At 33.7% G+C, this 22,897-nt stretch overlaps 1 protein-coding gene across 3 annotated transcripts in view; it reads right to left on the reverse strand.

Annotated features, from left to right (window-relative positions):
• Positions 1 to 22,897, reverse strand: part of Prkd3 (protein kinase D3) — a 69,636-nt gene that overhangs the window by 4,638 nt on the left and 42,101 nt on the right. For all 3 annotated transcript variants that reach the window (XM_026405851.2, XM_026405849.2, XM_026405850.2), the window contains 9 exons: positions 21,446 to 21,523; positions 19,903 to 20,179; positions 16,664 to 16,716; positions 14,494 to 14,566; positions 12,297 to 12,403; positions 6,723 to 6,884; positions 6,401 to 6,499; positions 3,441 to 3,708; positions 1,236 to 1,321 (listed from right to left, as the gene is read on the reverse strand). In XM_026405851.2, coding sequence (XP_026261636.1) covers positions 1,236 to 1,321; positions 3,441 to 3,708; positions 6,401 to 6,499; positions 6,723 to 6,884; positions 12,297 to 12,403; positions 14,494 to 14,566; positions 16,664 to 16,716; positions 19,903 to 20,179; positions 21,446 to 21,523 — 1,203 coding nt within the window. The remainder of the gene's footprint in view (positions 1 to 1,235; positions 1,322 to 3,440; positions 3,709 to 6,400; positions 6,500 to 6,722; positions 6,885 to 12,296; positions 12,404 to 14,493; positions 14,567 to 16,663; positions 16,717 to 19,902; positions 20,180 to 21,445; positions 21,524 to 22,897) is intronic.

Below are 22,897 nucleotides of genomic sequence, written 5' to 3' on the forward strand. Positions count from 1 at the left end.
ATTTTTCCCCCTTTGCTTAGCATCCTGGTTACAGAATTGATAATCTCTACTTGTAAGTTCTTGAATTAGAAATGTTAAAAATCGTTTTTTCAAATCTGAAGTCTATTAAAAGAAAGTAACTAGTTTCTTTTTTTTTTTTTAAAGACAGAGAGAGAGAGAATTTTAATATTTATTTTTTAGTTTTTCGGCGGACACAACATGTTTATTTTGTATGTGGTGCTGAGGATCAAACCCAGGCCACACGCATGCCAGGCGAGCACGCTACCTCTTGAGCCACATCCCCAGCCCGAAAGTAACTAGTTTCTGAAATTTAAAAAACTGGAAAAAAACCTGGTCTCTGAGATAACTCGTAATAATTACTAAAAGCTTTTGCCCTATACTGTTATCGGCCTAAACTTTACTCCTCAAAACGTGAAAGTGCTTGGAATACATTATCAGGTTAATTTATAATTGGTGAGCCTAACTATGATTGCATTTATTTTGAAGCTGATTCTACTCTTCATTCCCTTTAAAATACTTGTAAAACTTTTTAAATTTTACTTAGAGAAAGGGTCTTGCTGAGTTGCTTATGGCCTTGCTAAGTTTCAGAGGCTGGTTTTGAACTTTAGTCCTCTTGCCTCAGTCTCCCGAGTTGCTGGGATTATAGGTGTGCACTACCACGCCTGGCATTCCAAATACATTTTAAAGGGCTTTATTTTTTTGTCTCTTCAATGCAAAATGAGCCTTTTAGTGAACATTTAAAATAAACACACCTGACAAAATAGTATATAATGTTAGTCTTACAAAAAAAAGTGAAATGAATGCATTAGGTCTTATAAAAGGCTGTGGTTGCTTTTAGTACATGGGAGTTTAATTGCCTAATGGTACCAGGGATAGAACCCAGTGATGATTTACCACTGAGCTACATCACCAGCCCTCTTTATTTTGAGACAACATTTCACTAAGTTGCTTGGGGCCTCACTAAGTTGCTGAGGCTGACTTCAAATTAGTGATGTTCTTGCCTCAGCCTCCCTAGTTGCTAAGATTATAGGCGTGCTGCAGTGTACTCAGCCTCTCAATACCAATTTGGATGAATACATGAACAACTTCCAGAGGATCAATTATGATACAAATTCATCATAAAAAAGCACTTAAATTATTCTAAGAAAATGCAGAATCTGTTGATCTTGTCTTGTGTCACAGAACTCACAGTGAACCATTCAAATGAGGATTACTAAAGATATATATTTTTTTACCTGTAGCCAGGGATGACTAAGAGATTTGTCAACACTGTAGCGTTTTCTCATCTTCACTTGAAGCAGGTTGTTTATCAAATCAATTGCTAAGAGAAAAGACAAAATTAGATAAACAAGTCTCAGTGTGTAAAATACCCCAAACCTATGATTCTTTCTGGAGGGCAGTTTAATCTAATCTATAGAAATACAGCATTGAAAACCAAGAATCAATAAATGGGATGAAATCAAACAAAAAAGTTTCTTTTCAGCAAAAGAAACAATCTGTGAGGTGAACATAGAGCCTACAGCAAATTTTTACCCCTCACATCAGATAGAGCACTAATCTCTAGGGTATATAAAGAACTCAAAAAGCTAAACACCGAAAAAACAAATAACCCAATCAACAAATGGGCTAAGGACCTGAATAGACACTTCTCAGAAGAGGATGTATAATCAATCAACAAATATATGAAAAAATGCTCATCATCTCTAGCAATCAGAGAAATGCAAATCAAACCACTCTAAGATATCGTCTCACTCCAGTCAGAATGGCAGCTATTATGAAGACAAACAACAATTAGTGTTGGTGAGGATGTGGGGAAAAAGGCACACTCATACATTGCTGGTGGGACTGCAAATTGGTGCAGCCAATTTGGAAAGCAGTATGGAGATTCCTTGGAAAACTGGATATGGAACCACCATTTGACCCAGCTATTCCTCTTCTCGGACTACACCCAAAGGACTTAAAAACAGGGACACAGCCACATCAATGTTTATAGCAGCACAATTCACAATAGCTAAACTTAAGAGCCAACCTAGATGTCCTTCAGTGGATGAATGGATAAAAAAAATGTGGCATATATACACAATGGAATTTTACTCAGCATTAAAAAAGAAGAAAACCATGGCATTTGTAGGTAAATGGATGGGACTGGAGAAGATAATGCTAAGTTAGCCAATCCCAAAAAAAACAAATGCCAAATGTTTTCTCTGATATAAGAAGGTGGGGTAGGGCAGGAGAGCATAGGTGGAATAGATGAATTCTAGATAGTGAAGAAGGGTAGGAAGGAAAGGGAAAGGGCAGGGATTAGCAAGGATGGTGAAATGTGAGGGACATCGTTATACAAAGTACATGTATGAAGACTTGAATTGGGTGTCAGCATACTTTATATATAAACAAATACAAAAACTGTGGTATATATGTGTATTAAGAATTGTAATGCAAAAAAAAAGAAATTATATCCCATCTATGTATGATATATCAAAGTATATAAGTGCATTCTACTGTCATACATAACTAATTAAAACAAATTAAAAATTAATATAAAAAAAGAAATAAAGCATTGAGAATTTTTGCTTAAGAACATAGACTTGAACAATTAAAATGATCCATAACTAAATTAAGTGTACATAATTTTCATTTTATTAAGAAGGCAGTACAGAGTATACACTGAATGTATACATTCTGAAGTCAGACTGCCTGGATGAATATGTTCCATTTTACACTGATTAGCAGTGTGATATTGGGTCAATTACTATGCCCTACAGTACCTTGGTTCCTCATCTGTAAAATAAAACTATTGAGAAGATGAAATCAATTTAACACATTAAAAAGCTTAGAAAATATTAACTAGTATTTCAAGATGCATGAAACACTCCAATTATAGGCTGATCTTCTCTGCCACTTCAAAGGATGCCATGTTGCTCTCTATTTCTTGGTTTTGTCTGGGAAAGTAGCCAAAGTTATTGCCTTGCCTCTACAGATGAGGTTAGAACTTGTTCCAAATGTTCATACTCAATAGGTTTTAACAAATAGATTCAGGGTGTTTTGGTGTATATGGTGAGATCTTGGCATACATATTTCATTATTTGGAGAATGAGTCAACTTCAAAACCAAAGGGAACTGTTTGGGAGTAGAATAAGATGAAAGTAGTGTTTCCTGAAGATGGACTTAGCAGTAGTGACTGGGAAGAGCCATAAAAGAGAGTCTAATGGGTAGGACAGTTAAGAAGATATTTTAGATGTTTCAGAATGAGGCATTTGGGGCCTGCATTATTGCTTTTCCTGGGAATTATAAGGAAAATAGGGATAGAAAAGACAGTGTAAAAGGAAGGAGAGTGCTCAAAATTTGATAACTAAATAGGGAAGTCAGAAGAGACAGGCTGATTTGTAGTCACAAAAAATTTTAGACTACAGGGCAGAGAGTCAAAACTTAACTTTTCTTACCTTCACCAGAAATTTCTCTCCATGGATTTGGTGGATACATAAATGCAGCATTTTGGATCTGGTCATTTATATCTTCATCCTCATTGAATGGAAATGTACCACTGAGGCTCACATAGACAATGACTCCCACTGACCACATATCTAGAGAACGGTTGTAACCTTTGCTTCTGAGAACCTCAGGAGCTAAGTATGCTGGAGTTCCTACTACAGATCTCCGAAATGACTTCTCACCAATAATGCGTGCAAATCCAAAGTCGCACAACTTCACCTAGAAATTATGGAAGAATGATGTTAACTTTGTATTGATCTCTATATAAATGCCTCTCCCTAAATATGAAAATGTACTTACCAACTGTATTGATTATGAATACCAAACAACTGTAGATAGGGAAATTGAAATATCATTTTCCCAGAAGGCAGATATATTTATATAGCTCTGTGATACTAACATTATGAAGAGCTCCCCTAGTGCTTATTTCAAAAAAGTTTTGTATCCTAGCTTCCACCCTGCTAATTACCAGACTGATGCTACAGGGCTTTAATTTCTTTACGAAGTGGAGGGTACTGCATTTGTCTCATAAGGAGATAACTTTTCTGTTATCTATGAGCAGGAACTCTTTCATTTCTGAATCCTCAGTGACTTCTCAATGTCTGGTCACATAAATATATTCAATAAATGTCTGCTGACCGTGGCACACACCTACAATCCCAGGTACTTAGGAGGCAGAGGCATGAAAGTTGCTAGCTTGGACAGCTTAGTGAGACCCTGTCTCAAAAACACAACAGAAACAAAAAAGGGGTGAGATTTGACAAATTCCCACAAATAAATTACAATATTTAAAAAACATCCTTTATTCTACTTGATGTAGAATCTCTCTTCCTAAAGATACTGTATATTGGCAAATAAATAAAAGTGAGAAGTATTAAACATTTATAAATAACTGTTAATGTGAATAGTAAAAGATGTAATTTTGGAGATTTCTCCAAGGAATAAGTGTAGCAGTGTTTTATATTACCATAGAACAAATTATTGCTAGTTAGATGTTTATATTTGAAAAAAAGTTGTACATGAAGGCAGCCATAGTCACTACCATGTTCTCTCAGGAAAAGAGTTCTGGAAGTGTGGTGAAATGGGCAGAGCTTTAAATGCTTATCTTGCAGGCTAGAACTGTAGCTCAGTGGCAGAGCACTTGCCTAGCATGTGTGAGGCACTGGGTTCAATCCTCAGCAGCACCATATACAAATAAATAAAATAAAAAGTATTTTAAAATAAATAAATACATACATACATAAATATCTTGCTACCCAACTTTTTGTAGATTTTGGTGATTAATGACTGCATCTATGCTGAATGGGCAAATGTCAAGTAATTTCCACTGGAAGTGCTCTTGACTCAAAATATGATTCAGAAAAAGCATTAAGATAAATTGAGAGAAAAGGGATTTGGTGTCTAGAAAACTGGTACAGTGACAGGAGAACAAAGAGGTTAAGGTATATTCAAATGCTGCTTGTTATTTCTAGGTTATGGACACTGACGTATGCTTTTATGAATGATATTTGCTGTCATTGTATTTGAAGACTAGTATAAACCCCAAAGAAATGTGAACTCTCTCTTGGTTAAATGCCAAATTTTAGATAACATTTAGATAAAGTAAAAATGACTTGGCAGTTGGGCAACTGAATAAAGAAGTGTGGCCATGGCTAGCATGTGAGGGAAAAAAAAATTCCCTGTTGCTCCTAATAGGAACACTGTGGATCACAAAAGTAGAGATCAGAAAGTTGGGAGTTTTAGCCTTTAGCTTCACAAGTGTACATCCTTTGCCTATACTATTTTGAAGATTAAATGAAATAATATATGGAAGCAGTTTATTTATTTAAACCATTCCACCAACTACTAGGGAACTCTTTAACCTCACAATGATAGGGAATCAATCACTTTAACAACATAAGCTTTATAAAAGAAATGCTTACTACTTTATTTTTTTTATGTTAATAAGTTTATTTCAGTAACACTGTAAGTCAACATTTAATCCTCAACAAATCAGCAAACCAGTGAAAAGAAATAGACAGAGACAATAATTTTCCCTAGTTTCCTGCTTTAAAAGTGAAAAAGAATGATTTTTCAAAATACATATTTTCCTTTGAAAGACAATTTAAGTTGAATTTATAAAGTAAGATAGCTATGTGTTGTCCTTGTTCTAGCCATATGACATTTCAGATGTACATAAATGATAGTTTGGCAATAGATATTCTAGTTGATTGGAGGAATCATCAATGGCAATCATGAAAAACAGTCATAGGTACTAAACTAACGGGTTTCTCAGTACAATTGTAAAATCTGAATTCTGATTTATTAACTAGGTTGTGAGATAAACTTAGTTGATCAAGATCAACATGAAAAAAAAAAACCACTTCAATTTTATTGAAAAAAAAAATCAGAGTATATCATGCATAGCCAGAACACACACACAGATGATATTATTATGTGTGAGCATCAATGGTTATGAGAAATTAAATTTTTATGTTATTTTTGGTGAAAATGCTTAAAATATGCTAAAAAAAAAAAGAGAGAGGTTGGCTGCTTGTCTCAACCAAAATCTTCCCATTTTAGGTACCAGCTCTCAGCTATTTTTAATTTATGGAGAATTCATCCTGAGTACCAAGCACCACCAAGGCTAATTCTCTCTACTCCCAGCCCACAGGGATAGGTGAATTGCCAAGAATTTATTTACAAAAAATCATTCCTTGGGATCCGTTAAGTCAAAAAACTCTTAATGAACATAACACAATTAATAAAAGAATTAAATTTATTTAGTTATTAATCCTGGCAGTTATAGACTAAAATGTTTCTGTAAGATGGTATACACCTTGAATCCACAGCACTTAGTACATTGACTTTTATTATGTGGGTACTTTTAAGTGTCAGACACTTAAAATGATGCTTCAAAAGAATATCTCACCTGAGGAAAGGGCTCTGCTGATGCAAGCAGCACATTTTCTGGCTTTAAATCACAGTGCACAATATTCTTAAAATGTAGATTCCTCAAAGCAACAAGTATCTGTAAATAAAGAAGAGGTTTTTTTCAATGCCTGGAAAATTAGTTAAACCACAATGTGACTCCTTGAATGGTGCAGTCCTCTGAAAACTTCAGTATAGTTTCAGATTTAGCTGAAAGTGTGATTTTCTTCCTTAAGGTTAAAAATTCCTACAACTTCCCAATATTTCAAAGTACTGCTCTTAACAGTTTTCAATTATTTAGTTTCAAAAAAGAGCTAAAATACCTGTGTGACCATGAATTTTGTAATTCGTTCTGGAAGGCGACTTTTCTCACTGGATAGAATCATTTCCAACATATCTCCATGCAACTTTTCCATTACCACAAAGACTCGTTCTGGTGTTTCAAACATACATTCCAGGTTTACAATCCCAGGATGATGCAAATTCTGGAGCAGTTACAGGATATTAAAACAACCAACTTTAAAAGTAGAGAAGTAGTTTTATTACAGAAATAACTAACATGCTGCAATTAACTGCATGAAATCACATTTAAAATGTTTGTAAACAATGTAAAAAGTACAATGATTAGACATGATTATAAATTCTGATTTTCCAGTTGTGCACAGAAGAGTGGATATACTACTCCTTCCATTTTTTTCTGTATATGTAGTCATCTTTCTATATTTATTTTTTCTTAAGTTCACTACTTTTATTACTTTTGCACACCTCCCCTCACCTCCTATCCAGAGAACTGGTTTCTGAATTTATTGTATTCTTTTCTTCACCTACTGATTTCATTTTATCTTTGTTAACACTTCTGCTTTCCTCAAGATTTACTGTTCATTAATTTTTGAGTTGGATTAGTTTCATTTCTTTCTTGCTTTAATATTTGAGATTATAAAGCTTCTTTGAATGATAGTCCAAAGACTCTAATATATACAGTATTTTTATCATCATTTTCTAAGTATTCTGAAATTTGTTCTAAGAATTGAGAATTAAGAAGTTTTCATAGTGGGAGCTTTTTGTTTTCTTTATTCTATAATTTATGTCTGCTTTTACTGTATCAAGGACTTATACTGATTTTGAATTGATGAGGGTTTTTTTCTTTTATTTCATTTTAGGATACAGAATTCAGTATAAAGCAGGTAGATCTTCCTTACTCTGTTTAGGCTTTGTATCTTATTTTTGTCTGCTCCATCTGTGATGCACTACTAAAATGGGCTTGGCTGTCTCTCCTTGTGTTTTTTCTTGCTTTTCTTCATAAATACGATGGTATTATTTGTTATAGTGTGATTTTTACTCTTCCATTTTTAAGGGCCCTTTCTTCATTTCATGTTTTCCCTTGAATTAAATTTTGTCAAATCATGACCCCTTGGCTTTCTTTTGTTTGGGGAAGGGAACTAGAGATGGTACCACAGATGGGATCTCAGAGAAAAGCAGCACAAACAGCTCTCACTGTGGCCCCTCCTCTTGCATGTAGTCCTGCTTCATCTACTGTTTTTGGAAAATATTCTATGTATTCTAGAAGTCTGAACTTTTCTATTTTTGTTACAGTATACACTTCTGTTAACCATTTTTGTAGCTCTGGAGTAATTTTCAAGAAAATAGGAGGAAGGTACTGAATTCATACCTTAATGTTGAAAAATTTCTGTTTTTCCATTTATACAGGTAGCTACAGGATGCTACATATCCACTATTCTACCACTCTCTTCAGGCAATAGCAAATAACAAAAACATCTTGCATTACCCATATATCTAGGAAACAAAAATACTCCCCTATTTCTTTGCTTCCCCACAATGATCCCCCCAGATGTGGCTATGCTGACTTGTGTATAATACATTCCTTTAAAAAGTCACACAAATGTAATAATTCTACACTTTTTTTTCATTTAACAATACATTGTAGATAATGTCCTACCTAAACATATCTATTCAATGAATAGTAAATGAGTATTTGTCATTTTCCTAGAACTATGCAGATAATCTGGATCCATTAATAACACTGAAAAAGAAGCCCTGTCTCATAGAGTTAATTAATTCCAGTGAGGTAAGACATATAGTAGGAAATAGTAGTGAATTACCTACAATGGAAGTGGTTAAGTGCTTTGGATAAAAGCACTTCTGGTTTAGATATGGGGTGTTCTCCAAAAGCTAATGTGTGAGACAAGACAAAAGTTCAGAGGTGAAATGATTGGTGAAAACCTTAACCTAATCAGTGCATCAATACACTGATGTGGATTAACTGAGTAGTAACTTTAGGTAGATAGGGTGTGGTTGGAGGAAGCAGGTCACTGAGGGTGTGCCTTTGGGGTTTATAAATTTTCTCTGGTGAGTGGAGCTCTTTCTCTGCTTCCTGGTGGCCATGTCCTGAGCTGATTTCCTTCACCATGTCTGTTAGTCAAGATGTTCTTTCTATCTTGGGCCTACAGAAATGGAGTTGGTCATCTATGGACTAAGACCTCTGAAACTGTGACCTCAAATAAATTTTTCCTCCTCGAATTGTTCCTCTCAGGTCTTTTGGTCACTGTGACGAAAAAGCTGACTAAAATAAGAGTGTAGGGGTGGGAGGGTGGGTTTAGTGCTAATAGAATGTGAAGGCTTCATTAAAGAAATGATATTTGGGCAAAACTATAAGGGAGACAAGGGAATTTGTCATGTAGATATCTAAGGGGGAAAGCATTCTCAGCAAAGAGAACAGCTAATGCAAAGCCCTTAAAACAGGAGGATGTCTGAGAGACAGCAAGAAAGTGAATGTGATCATCATTTAGAAAAGAGATTAAGTTAGTTGAGTGTGTTATCTACAGTGGAGCCATTTCCAAGGGATTTTGGTTCTGTTTAATTAACAATCCCAGGTATCCAAAAATAGTACATGCTTATTTCTAATATACTGAGAGGAATACAGAACCTACCAACAAGTGCTTATCAGAGAAGCTTATGTTGCTGCGTATGCTGTACGATCACTTCTAAATTGATTGTTAGGATTTTTCCTTCCTTCTACTGAAAAGGCCAAAGTTATGATCTCAAATAATATGTACACGTGGGCATGGGAAAGGAAAGCTATGGATGTCACTGATGCATAGGAGAAGATAATACCAGAATAAACCACAGGAATGGTTTGTTTGTTGAAGGCTACATATAGGAACACAGGGAAAAAATGGAAAAGTAAAGATGATACAGCAGGAAGGGAAAGAGCCAAAGTGTGGTGTGTAAGGGTACAGGATAGAGGATTCCTTTCAATCTATGTGAAAGTCTACCTCAATTTTGTGGAACTAATTTCAGTAAATGAGGGATGATTTGAATAGGTTTTCTTTTAAAATATTTATTGCATTCATTCATATTGTACTAACAAAATTATATTTGTGTTTTTCATATACAAAATAGGCTAAATTCAACTTTGTGCTATATTTATTGAGTTTACATACTGCAGAGGATTGTTTTAAGTCACTGTTTTACATATGTACACACACATATACAGTAGGTCCAATAAATAAAAAAGAAAGCACATGTGATTTGCAGACAGGTTTAGATTCAAATTCTGAACCTGCCTTCTTCCTATTCAGTTATGCTGAGAAAAAGTAAATTTACATTACAAAATAAGTCATTTACTAAATATAAAATGTAGATTTTTTATGTAAAGAATCTACAACAAAGGCAGTGATGTATTAAATTAGTATGAAAGAGTATATTTGAAGATATACTGAAATTACTTAATTATAGTCTCAGTTTGGCAATATTGATGAAAATAACCCGAAGGATATAATTCTTTTTCACACTGTGCATTAACTGAAAGTTCCTAAATTTAGTTATGATCTATAGCTGAGCGTGGGGAAAAGTACTTTAGTGTTTAGTCCAGAGCTGTATTTGTGATCAAAGTGTCAAGGAGAAATCAATCCTTAGGCATATATTCTTTTTTTTTTTTTTTTTTTTTTAAAGAGAGAGTGAGAGAGGAGGGAGAGAGAGAGAGAGAGAGAGAGAGAGAGAGAGAGAGAGAGAGAGAGAGGAGAGAGAATTTTTAATATTTATTTTTTAGTTCTCGGCGGACACAACATCTTTGTTGGTATGTGGTGCTGAGGATCGAACCCGGGCCGCACGCATGCCAGACGAGCGCGCTACCGCTGAGCCACATCCCCAGCCTTAGGCATATATTCTTAATTTAAAATATTTTTGCATTTTAGCTGGATGATCAGATTCTAAAATTAGGCCTGGGGATGTGGTAGAATGGAGTGGTACGGTACCTTCCTAGCATGTACAAGAACCTGGGTTTGATCCTGAGTACCCCCAGCCCCCGCCGCCTCCAGATTATATATATATATATATATATATATATATATATATATATATATATATATATATATATATATATATGTGTGTGTGTGTGTGTGTGTGTGTGTGGTTAGGACAATTTGTGACTTGTCACACCACTGATAGCCAGGTTTGATTTGACTGGCTGGCTATGCAGGCTTCCCCTTCCTCCCTCATTACTCCATGTGCATCACTGCTAAAACTGCTAAAGAAGGACTATTCTTTGGCCAAGGGTTTACAAGTAACTGCACTCCTCTGTCAGAACCTCCAAACAAGCTCTCAAGATTCCAAAATTGAATATCCAAATATATCTCTAACACAATCTAAATGCTATCAATATTATATTTAAAGGTAGCTCTGCAAGGGAGGAGGTAGGTTTAATGTAACATTAGGTGGCTACGGACTGGACCACAAGCTTTTTTTTTTTTAGGGCGGGGTGGTACTGGGGATTGAGCTCAGGGGCGCTTGATCACCATTATTAGCATTCCTCTGAGGAAAAAAAAAAATTGAGGCAAATAGTTACCACTGTGACCAACAATGTAACAAATGAAACATCTTTTGTGTGTAAGTTTCTTACCTTCTTCAAGGAAGCATAAGTAGGCAGTCTTTTTTTTTTAATTTCACTCACAAGTAAAAGGGCATTAACTATTAAATGGCTATGATTTCTTAAATAATATGCAAACAATATGCAATGAATTAATAGACATTTGCATACCATCAATATTATACATGAAACCCAGAAAAATGATCTAAGGATCAAGCTAAAGTTTAGTTTTCATTTTTACCCCCCCAAAGAGGTAAAAATGTTAGATAAAAAGAAAAACACTCAGTAACTTATTTAATTGGACTTAAATCATTGCTATATTTCTTAATATACTTTAATTGACTACACCATTATAAAATTATTAAATAGGATTTCAAATAAATAAAAAATATGCTGCTGTTAAAAGGTACTGTTTAGCAGTTTTTATTTTTATAGTAATAGCTATAATAATCAAGCATATAATTTGTGAGAACTGGAAGGGCATAACAATGACACAATAAAATGTGATGGTTGAAGCAGCAAATTGAAGTTCTTTGAGTGATGACTGTTGAATTAAGAATGAAATTTTACCTTTTCTTTTCTTTCTTTCTTTTTAAAGATTTTTACTTTAAAAAATGTGGGCTGGGGCTCAGTGGCAGAGCATTTGCCTCGCACATGTGAGGCACTGGGTTTGATCCTCAGCACCACATAAAAACAAATAAATAAAATAAAATATTTAAAAAGATTTTACTTACAAAAATGTGTTCTAAACAAACTGCTACTACAGAGCAAAATAATGGCAGGCATTATTAACTTATATATTACTGTAATATTAAAAAAAGGACTCAAACAGTTAATTCAGTATTTCACCAGCTTTTTTTCTAAGCCAGAAGATCATAAGAACAAAATGAAAAACAATTCCTATTCTTATCTGCATACTAAATAAACTCAGACTCAAAAAAAAAAAAACAAAACAAAAAAAAAAACCTGGTAAATAAAAAATTAAACCTACACAAGCCACTCTGTTTATTACCTGTAAAATAGCCACTTCATTACGGAGTTGACTTTCCTGCTTTGTGGGAAATCTCATCTTATCAATTACTTTAATAGCCACATCCCTTCCAGTCTTTCTATGTTTTCCTATTAAAAAAAAAAAAAAGAAAAGAAAAAAGAAAGCAGCAAATTGACAGACAACTCACATACAATACAAAAGCTTTACTAGAAAGTTGTCCCTGGACTGAAATTTATGTCCCTAGACTGAAATTTACTCATGTACTATGTTCATTTTCTTTTTCCACATGCGTTCACTCATTTTTTATTTTGATAAGTTATGTTTTTCATTTACAGTGTTTCTCCTTAATAACAGCAGCTTCTTATTAAAAAATAAGAAAATTTGAATAAACTTGTTTGCTGAAAAGTAATCTACCTTGTTAAATAAAAGACAATTGAATGCCCTAACCTAGTTTTCAGACACTATCAAGATGGAAACACTACAAATAATTTATTTTAGGTTTACACAGTGATTAACTACATATAAAATTTTTAAGGTAGAGTCATGCAATCAATAGCCACTCCTTCATTGATTAATTCAAACTAACTAGATATCTTGTGCCTATTATACAGTAGGTACCTTTAGACACTACAGATTAAGCAGTGAAAATGACAGATTTCTGATATTACTTCTTTTAATCTGTGTGTGACTTGCTATGTACCTGAAAATAACCCACAGCTATTAGAAGGGCACAATCATAAAAATATGACACTTCAAAAGAATAGACAATTCTGTGCATGTTTGGTAAGAAGTCAAAAGTACCTCAGTTCTTTGCCTCCTCAATGAGAAAGTTTTCCAGAGATGTCACTAGTCTTAAAACTGACAAACTGAAAGTTACAAATCATAGATGTTATATATGTATGTATTTTCTAGGTGATTGTTGTATGTCAAACATAATGATATTTGTTAGGATACAAAGAAAAACCAGACATCTTTTCGCCTACCAGAAGAGACTAACAGAAACTCAAAGTTATAGATACTCTAACAGATACATGTCTACTATGCAGCAAAAGGATCAATGAGGAATAATCAGTCTTATCTGATGGAAAGGTAGGGATGGGGAAAAGAAAATCTTAAGAGAAAGGATTTTTCAGTTGAGCTTTGAAGTATAAATAAATCTTCACTACAGCGATAAAAGGATAGAGAAGGAGCAGAGGCAAGAGATGGAGGCATGTCAATAGGTCTGGAAGAAGACAGCAAAGAGGGAATTGTATTAAGAAGTTAGAAATGCTGGGAGAGATCAAAGCAGCTCTGTATGCCTTGCTAAGAACAATGGCCACGAATCTGTAAAAAATGGTTCTATATGAAGTAGTACTAATTATCAGAAGTGAGTTTTCTGAAAGATTCACTCCAAGAGTGATATGAATAAAGAATAATACTGGAGGCAGAAAGGCCAACTACTAACAGTCTACTGTACAGTTGTAACAAGGGATAATGAGGTTTAACAATTATTTTGTATCTTGGAGCACATGTTAGATTTAATTAATATTAAATTTAATATAAAATAAAATTAAAATATAAAGTTAATGATATAAAAATTAAAATATTGAATCTGTGAATATGCAGATCAGATTTTATTAGCTCCATTAAACAGATGAACACAGTAATGTAAAAATGACTTCACCAATATAAGTCATAGAGCAGAATAAAATTTAAGGTTTCGATCTGATAGAATATTTATGTCAATACTGGACAAATGAAGACATCTGTGTTGCAGAACTAGTAGGGAATATACTTCAATGGACAAGTTCAAACAGCCTATCATAAACTTTACATCCCCACCATACAAACATATATATTTTTTAACTGTAGATGGACACAATACCTTCATTTTGTTTATTTATTTTTCTATGGTGCTGAGGATTGAACCCAGTGTCCCACACATTTGAGGCAAGTGCTCTACTGCTGAGCCCCAGCCCCACCACAAACATCTTTATGTGTGAGATACAAGAGATAAAAACTACTATAAAATTAATTTTCTGATTCTTTGTTACTTTTACAGTGGAATTTAAGGAATAAATACTCAAGTTTTAGTGAAAAGAACAGCCAAAAGGATACAAGTAAATCTCTGAGAAAAGGCAACTTAATAAACTATGAGATGACAAAATAGCTGGCAGGCTTAAAATTGCATCATTTTCCTAAAATGATCTACAATACACAAAAGGCTGTAATTGCTTACCTCCATAAACAATGCCAAACTGGCCAGAACCAAGCACCTCATCTGCAAAGATCTGATAAACGGTACTGATGTCCTATCAGGAAAAAGTAATCATCACTTATGTCTGGAAAACAATGCCAATATCTCTTAACTCAAATACTTAAATACATTTTGTTTTTATGTTAAAGACAACTAATTTTCATAAAGTACAAAATATTTCATGAAGCACAGGCTTTTTATATTCTAGAAAAAGTTAAGCTCCAATGTTATGGTATGATATTAATGGGCAAGTATAAAGTATTCCCCAAGAACCTTGAAGAAAAAATGCTTTGAATAAAAAGATGTGGTATTTATTAAGCATTAAAGTATATAAAATATTAAGTATATAAAAGAATATTAACAAAAAATTAAAAACAAAATTTTATCTATTTTGCTTTAAAAAAGACTGCTACGGGGCTGGGGTTGTAGATTAGTGGTTGAGACCTTACTTTACATGCGTGAAGCACTGGGTTTGATCCTCAGCACCACTTAAATAAATAAATAAATAAATAAAACAGAGATATTGTGTCCATCTACAACTAAAAAAAATTTTTTTAAAGACTACTATGTTTGATTGGGAAGAAAAACTCAGAAGTGTATATTAGGATTAGGCTGATTTTGAAAAATTAATTCAAATTCACTCCTCAATCTTTCTTCCCTCTTTTTTTGATAGTGTTTGTTGCTGTCAGAATATTCATGTACTAACATGGGATGTGTAGTGTCAGAATTGCACTACAGGTGTGACTGAAGAAAGACAAAGTGTAACTTCATTTAGCAGATCACACTTAAAGACAAAGCCTCAGCCCAGCAATTAAGGCCAGTGAATGTGCATATATACATGCCAAGTTGTTATGTGCTTCTCAATTTAAATCATTTTTTTCATATAACTAACCAATTTGGGTTCTAATTAAATTAGACCAGGGGCATCCAATATAAATATAACTGCCAGAAAAGGTTCTTCAACAAATACTAATTCTGGATCTTTTTCTTCTTATCTATGCATGGATATATCCTTAAGTTCCTGTGAGATCATTCAGTTTGTCCTTTCATGTTCTTGGTGTCCTCTTTTTTTTTTTTTTTTTTTTTTTTAATAAACTATTCTACCTACCACCTGGACAAGAAACACATAGATTGTATCTCCTTGAAACTCTCTTATCTCCTATAATACTATTAGATGTCCAGTCTTCACTGTGATCTTAGAAATTTCAAACATTGTAGGTTAGAGAAATGTAACAGCTGAATGCCCAAGTTAGAGAAAGAGAAATTTTAATTAGAGAAATTACAATTTTCTGGCTTCATTTTCTAGCCTTTCTTCATTCTGATCCAGAGTTGGCAAACTATGACTAGTGGGACAAATGTAGCCTTCTGTCTCTTTTTGCATGGCCTCTAAAAATGGTCTTTAAATTTTATGACCAAACAAATAATATTTTGCAGTGTGAATATTATGAGATACTCAAATTTCAGAGTCTACAAATTTTACTAGAGTAGTCAGGATCTCTCATTTATTTATGTATTGCCTATGGCTGCCTTGTTGCCACAACTGCAGAGTTGAGTAGTTTTATATGGTTCACAAAGCCTAAAATATTTAATATCTAGCCCTGTTCAGAAGTTTGCTGACCAATTATAAAATCCTAGCATGCCTATTATTGTACTAGCCAAACTTAATCTATTTACTATTTCTTAAAAATCCTGCATTTTCTGCTTCTTTCTATTTGCTCATCTTCTTCCCTGTACTTGCATAAAATGTTGTTCTCTTGTTTTTATATCCTCAGTACTTCTATCAAAAACCCATTACCATCCCTTTAACATAGATCAAATTGTACTTTATTTAGGAAGCCTTCCCTGCTGACCAAGAAAGAAGTAATTTCTCTTTTTTCTTTAACAAGTCTATTGTTTTAGTGACATTTATTCTAATGTCACTTTTTAAGTGAAAAAGTTTATTCTGCTTCTGTAATTTAAAAAATATGCCTTCCTTAGTTTCCTCCATAAAGCAGAACTCTTTAGGTAAGTTCTCACTCAGAAAGTATAATTGTCTTTAGGCAAACTGCTCAACACTTTGGGCTATGAACCTATTTCTCTAGTAAGATCTCATATTTTATTTTTCCCTATTTTAATCACCCAATTTATAAATGTTAGCTTAATTATTACATACCACATTCTCCTGGACCTGACAATTAGATACAGAGATACTGGTAGATAAATCTTCTGTAAAATATAAGAATGGTATATGAGAAAAGAACAAATTATTAGTATATGACTTAACAATATTTAAGGACTTGTGAATACCCATGGTATAGCAAACTTAAAAAAATAGGTTAATATATAATATGTACATTAAAATAATGACTTAACAATATTTAAGGACTTGTGAATACCCATGGTATAGCAAACTTAAAAAATAGGTTAATATATAATATGTACATTAAAATAATTTTCTATGTACAAAATTCTAATCCATCAAGAGGAAACTAGTTAAATAAAATATGATAAATCTATTCAAATGATACTCTAAACACTTAATAAATGACATAGAACTATAAATATGGAATCAGAAAGCTAGCCAGGATGTCATATTGAGTCAGCTGCAGGCATAGCTCAGTGGTAGAGTTCCTGTCTAGCATCCACCCATAAGGCTCTGATTTTAATTCCCAGCAACCAACCCCCTGCAAAAAAAGAAAAGCTGCATGGTGGTAGCATCTGAATTAAAAATAAAAATATTACTTCTATACTATCTGTACTTTTTAAAACATAAAAAGCATGCATTATTTTTATTTAAAAATATTAATTAGGTAAGCCTACATACTGTAATTGGAATATATCTAGTATACATTAAATCATGAATAAAAGCAAGCTGCAAAAAGAACACAGGGTATGACTCTATGTTTTTGTAAAAAGGAAACTAAAACAGTATAGTAGATAGTGTAGGTTTCTCTCCCCACCCTGAATTCTTCCCCAATCTAGAAATATATAGCAAATTTAATAATGGTTTCCTGAGGGCAGAGTTACAGGAGTTGGGGGGGGGGGCTGGGAATTACATATGTATAGGAAGGACTTTCTCTTTTTATATTACATATTTCTTTTCTTTTAAAATTTTTTGCAGTGGGAGTTGACTTGGGTGCTCTACCACTGAGCTACCTCTCCATTTCTTTTAATTCTGTCTTTACTAAATTGCCCAGACTGGCCTCAAAATTTCATTACAGGTGTGTGCTACCTGCTAAATTACATATTTCTATAAAATTTAAATGTATTGCTTTGGTAAGCAAAGTAAGCAACTGACAAGAAAAAAGGAAAAAAGGAAGTTAGCAAGAGAATAGTATTAAACATCTAGAACCTCAGAGAAAACTCAAAAAAATATGGAGTTTCTTTTATAATCCCAAATATAAAAATATAAAACGTCATTAATACAAAAATGTAAGCAAAGTATTCACCAAAAATAAGTAACATGAAAAAGGTACCATTATATTTTTTAAAGTTGATTTTCAATTGTTTTTTAAATAACTCAAAATTTAAACATTAATGATCAATAAAAGGCAGAACATGAACAAAATTAGTGTGTCTAACACTCTGCTTTTCAGTAGTTTGTTTCCTAGTTTAAGTCTCAGTATTTATTTTCTTTCAAAGGCTTCCTCTATCTAGCTCCAAGCTCCATCCAATTTTAATTTCTATTTGTTCCAGAAAGGTTGTTTTAAGGACCACAAGAACAACAGCACAGCAATAACAACATTTATGTATCAGGCACTGTCTTAAGCACATTATGTGCATTTATTCTTCTTTCCACTTTAGAGAACTGTAGAGTCTAAGAACACATATCCAGTTAGCATCAGAACTGAGTGTAAACTCTCTAGAATCTTCATCTTTTTCTTTTTCTTTTTTTTTTGGGGGGGGGTGTGTGTGCATATCCAGGATTGAACCCAGGGGCACTTAACCACTGAGCACATCCTCAGTTCTTTTTTATATTTTTATTTAGGGACAGAGTCTCACTAAGTTGCTTAGGGCCTCGCTAAATTGCTAAGGCTGCATTTCAACTTGTGATGTTCCTGCCTCAGCCTCTCCTGAGTCTGGGATTACTAGCATGTATCACAGTGCCTGACTTGCAGTTCTATCTTTAGAGACTCAACTCTAGATAAGAGGTGCATAGATGAGCTTGAAAGGGTTCCTAAACCCTTGGAAACTACATATAAAATGTGTGTGTATGCGTCTGCATTGTTTTCTGGGGAAAGGGTTCTTGGTTTTAATGAGAACGTCTGAGATTCTGTCTAAAACTCCCAGAACTTAAGAATCACCGTCAAATATCCATCTACCTATCCCTCACAATATCAATAGTAAACAGCAAAGATGTACGTGGTCATCGTCATCCCTTTGATCACCCCTATTTTCCTTATCTAGGGTAATACTACTCTCCTACCTCTTTTATCTAGCTCTGCCTAATCTATTACTCCCTGATGTCCAAAGTCCAAATCAGATTCTATTAAGAAGTCTCTTGCTTTCTCTTCCTATCCACATCAGAATTTCTTGAGTAATGCATCCATCCACTTATGTATATCATATAGGCCTTTTGATTTTTGCTATTTCTTTTGTATTCTATCTCATGGCTTAGCATAATACCAAAAAGAGTTGCCCAAAATTATGTAAGTAAAGTGAAATGAACTATATTTGGCAAGCGGCTGGTACTTATTTCAATATGAATGTATTTCTTGAATGACTTTTTTCTCCATATTGCCAATGGAGTATAAGTGGCATTATACTGTGATTTTCTGATTGTTAACTATTCACTCAAACCTTTATCAAATCTAGGGCTAATTTTACAAATTTTCCCACTGTAGAACATGTTTCAATAATTCTTAATATTGCTGAATTTTTAAAATTCACTTAAATGAACATTTCTGACTTCACATATATCATGAGTATGGTATGAATTTACTGATTGTAGGTTTTGGTATGAACATAATACTTTATTGCTTGTTTACATCTCAACATATGCAAAAATACTAATAGAATATTTAATCCAGTGAAACTTCATAGATGCCAAGTACTGTTCTGTACCTTATAGATTCCCTTTCATTTAATACTAATAACTCCATGAAACAGTTACTACTACAGAGAGGCAAAGTATTTGACTAAGAACATATAGCAGGTTGGTAAAGCTACTTATATGTAGGGAGACTTACTCTGGAGCCTGGCTCTGGGCTCTGTGTGTGTGTGTGTGTGTGTGTGTGTGCGCGCGCGCGCGTGCGTGCAAACGCACATGTGTATATAATAGCATAATTTTATAAAGGAATCAACGATATAAAGCTTAAGCTAAGCATTAAGAATGCACAAGGGAACATAATTACATCCCAAAATGTTTAAAACCAAAGAGGAGAAAAAGTCATCAACTATCTTATTGCTTACTGTGGTCTTTCCCCTGCCCTGGAGAAGTGCAAACACTTGCTTGAGGGGTCACTGGCATGAGGGCTTGGCGAATTGCTTTTTCCCAGCTCTGTGCTACATCAAGTCCAACTCCAGTGGCAGCAAGAACAGGATTGTGAGAGTTGTCCCCATTGTTCTCACCAACAAAGTATACCATAGTGTCAGTGATGATTTCAAAACAGTGTGGGTTACTGCCTTGTGAAATGTTTGTGAAATCTCGTGGTGAAGATACTTGGAGAATTTCTGAAAGTGGAATTTCCTGAAAGTGTAAGTAAAAAATTAAACTTTAAAAAAATATGAATACCTATTTGTTTTCATTTTTAAATAAGCTTAGAAATTTAAGACATGCATTTGAAAAAAATTCCAATAAGATAAACAAAATATGTGGTATACTGAACACAGAATCAAGTCTTATGATAATGCCTGCCTTAAATGACCTGCATGTTTAGCAATGTGAAAGGCAGAGCATGAAATATGATAAGTATAACAAAAGATTTAGGCCTATAATACATTATTAGGATGCAGGAAGGAAAGGATTTAGGAGGGTAGTGTGCCACTATATCCAAAATTTTTTCAGTTTCCACTTGTCATTAAATTAGCTTAACAGCTATTTTTCTAGTGGCTACCTTTTTTGCAAGTTATAGCCCCAAAGTGAGCAAGAAGCAGAAAAAGCAGAATCTTGGGTCATTAAGAGGTCACATAAATACTCCCTGGTTCTGTCAACTGAAGTCAACTACCAGTCATTTAATGTTCAGTCTACTTCTTAAGGAAAAAAAAGTTTATTCTTAAAAACATGTTGTTGTGCTTCTGTGCATTTTCTTTCTTTTAAAGAGATGGGGTCTCCCTATGTTGCCCAAGCTAGCTCCAAACTTCCAGGCTCAAGTTATCTTCCTGCCTCAGACTCTGAGTAGCTTAGATTGTTCTAAGCACGAAACCATATTTCATTCACCAATTCTTTAATTTTTAGCTGCTTTTCCTTTAGAGACCATGCTTCATTCCCCTCTATGGAAAGTACTGGTATTGAACATTAAACTGGAGGGCTCCAAAAGAGCAGTGAAAGATGAAACTTTCCTCCCATTCTTTCTTACTGACCAAACTGCTACACTTATAATCTTGTTTAGTGTTAGTCTGTGACATGGCAAAAAGTGGTGCAAAGCCAAGGAAGAAGACTATACAAAGACAGAGAGTAAAAATAAATAACTGGGAACTGGAGCCCAAGATAATGTGGGCTCTTCTGCATAGGCAATGAAATGGACTTTCTAAGCTGTCCAATCTAAATCACACTATCCCAAATCAAAGCAGCTTCAACTTGACAGGACAAAACCACACATACAACCAAAAAGCAATCTTTGGTAGCAGGGTTGCTGATAGGAGTCGTGTGGAGGGGTGGAGAATAGGTGCTTCAATAAGAAATTTAACAGTGACTTCTATAAATAATATTAGGCAGGGTCATAACAGTATATATTTAGATATATTTGGACAAATAAAATATTTTAATAACTTTCATAAAATGTAAAATGCTTACCTTGTAATACTTTGATCCAGATTCATTTTGAAATAATGTTAGACATTTGCTGTCAAGTCTCCAATAATGCCTCTTTCTCTATAAATTAGAGATCAAAAGATGATGAGGTTCAAAAATAATTCCTCCAAAGAACTTATACTTTCTTTTTCCTTAATTTCTACTCATAAGTGTGTATTCTTTTTAAAAAATATTTATTTTTTAGTTGTAGTTGGACACAATACCTTTATTTTATTTATTTATTTTTATGTGGTGCTGAGGATCGAACCCAGGGTCTCACATGTGCGAGGCAAGTGCTGTACCACTGAGCCACAACCCCAGCAGAAGTGTGTATTCTAGATAAGTTTAAAATCCACGATTCTAAATTTTCAAAATATAAGGTATAGAGTATCACTCCAACAGTCACTCAGATCCTATTCCTGACCCTCATTCCATTCAAACAATGTTGTTAGATTTTTGGAAACTGTTTTAGAGAAATGTATGCATGCTCATATAAATATGTATTTGTTACAGACATATACACACAGATATATAATTTACCTACTGGCAAAATTTCTAGAAGCTGACCTATTGGATCAAAAAATATGTGCATGTGTAATTTTAAAAATAGTGTTAAATTATTCTATACAAGACTTAATTTGCAGTCTCATCAGCAACATATGAGAGTACTATTTTACTCATACTCTCACTAATGCAGTATATTATTAAACTTTTTGATGTTTGATATTCTGAAAAATAAAAACTGGTATTTCAATGCAAGTTTAAATTGATATTTCTTTTATCGTAAATGAAATCAAATTCTTATATGTAAGAGTCATTTTTCTGTGAACTCTCTTCATATTCTTTTTAAATTTTTTTTTTAATTATACATGGGCCCAATGTATTTTATTTATTTTTATGTGGTGCTGAGGATTGAACCCAGGGTCTCACACATGTGAGGCGAGCACCCTACCGCTGAGCCACAACCCCAGCCCTCTCTTCATATTCTTTTCCCATTTTCCTACTGTGATGTGATGTTTTTCATATCTATTTATTGGCTTTATTCACATATTATGGAATTAACCCGTTTAGAAAACGAGTGAAAAATAATTTTTCCAGCTTGTCATTTGGTTTTTGCCATGTGGAATTTACAAGATTGAATTTACTGATTTTTTCCCCCTATTGGCAATTTATAAATAATAATTCTACAGTTTCTTCTACTGGTTTAATTTGTTTACATTTATTTTTTTATATATATTTATTTTTTAGTTATAAGTGGACATGTGTCTTTATTTTACTTTATGTGGTGCTGAGGATTGAACCCAGTGCCTCATGCATGCTAGGTGTGTGCTCTACTTCTGAGCCACAACCCCAGCCCCAATTTGTTTACATTTAAATTTTAGATCTACTTAGGTTTATTCCATGTAGAGTGTGGGTTATGTTTATGATTTCTTTTTTTTTCAAAATGACTATGTG

The sequence above is a fragment of the Urocitellus parryii genome, chromosome 12 (genome assembly GCF_045843805.1).
Source record: "Urocitellus parryii isolate mUroPar1 chromosome 12, mUroPar1.hap1, whole genome shotgun sequence".
Taxonomy (NCBI): Eukaryota; Metazoa; Chordata; class Mammalia; order Rodentia; family Sciuridae; genus Urocitellus; species Urocitellus parryii.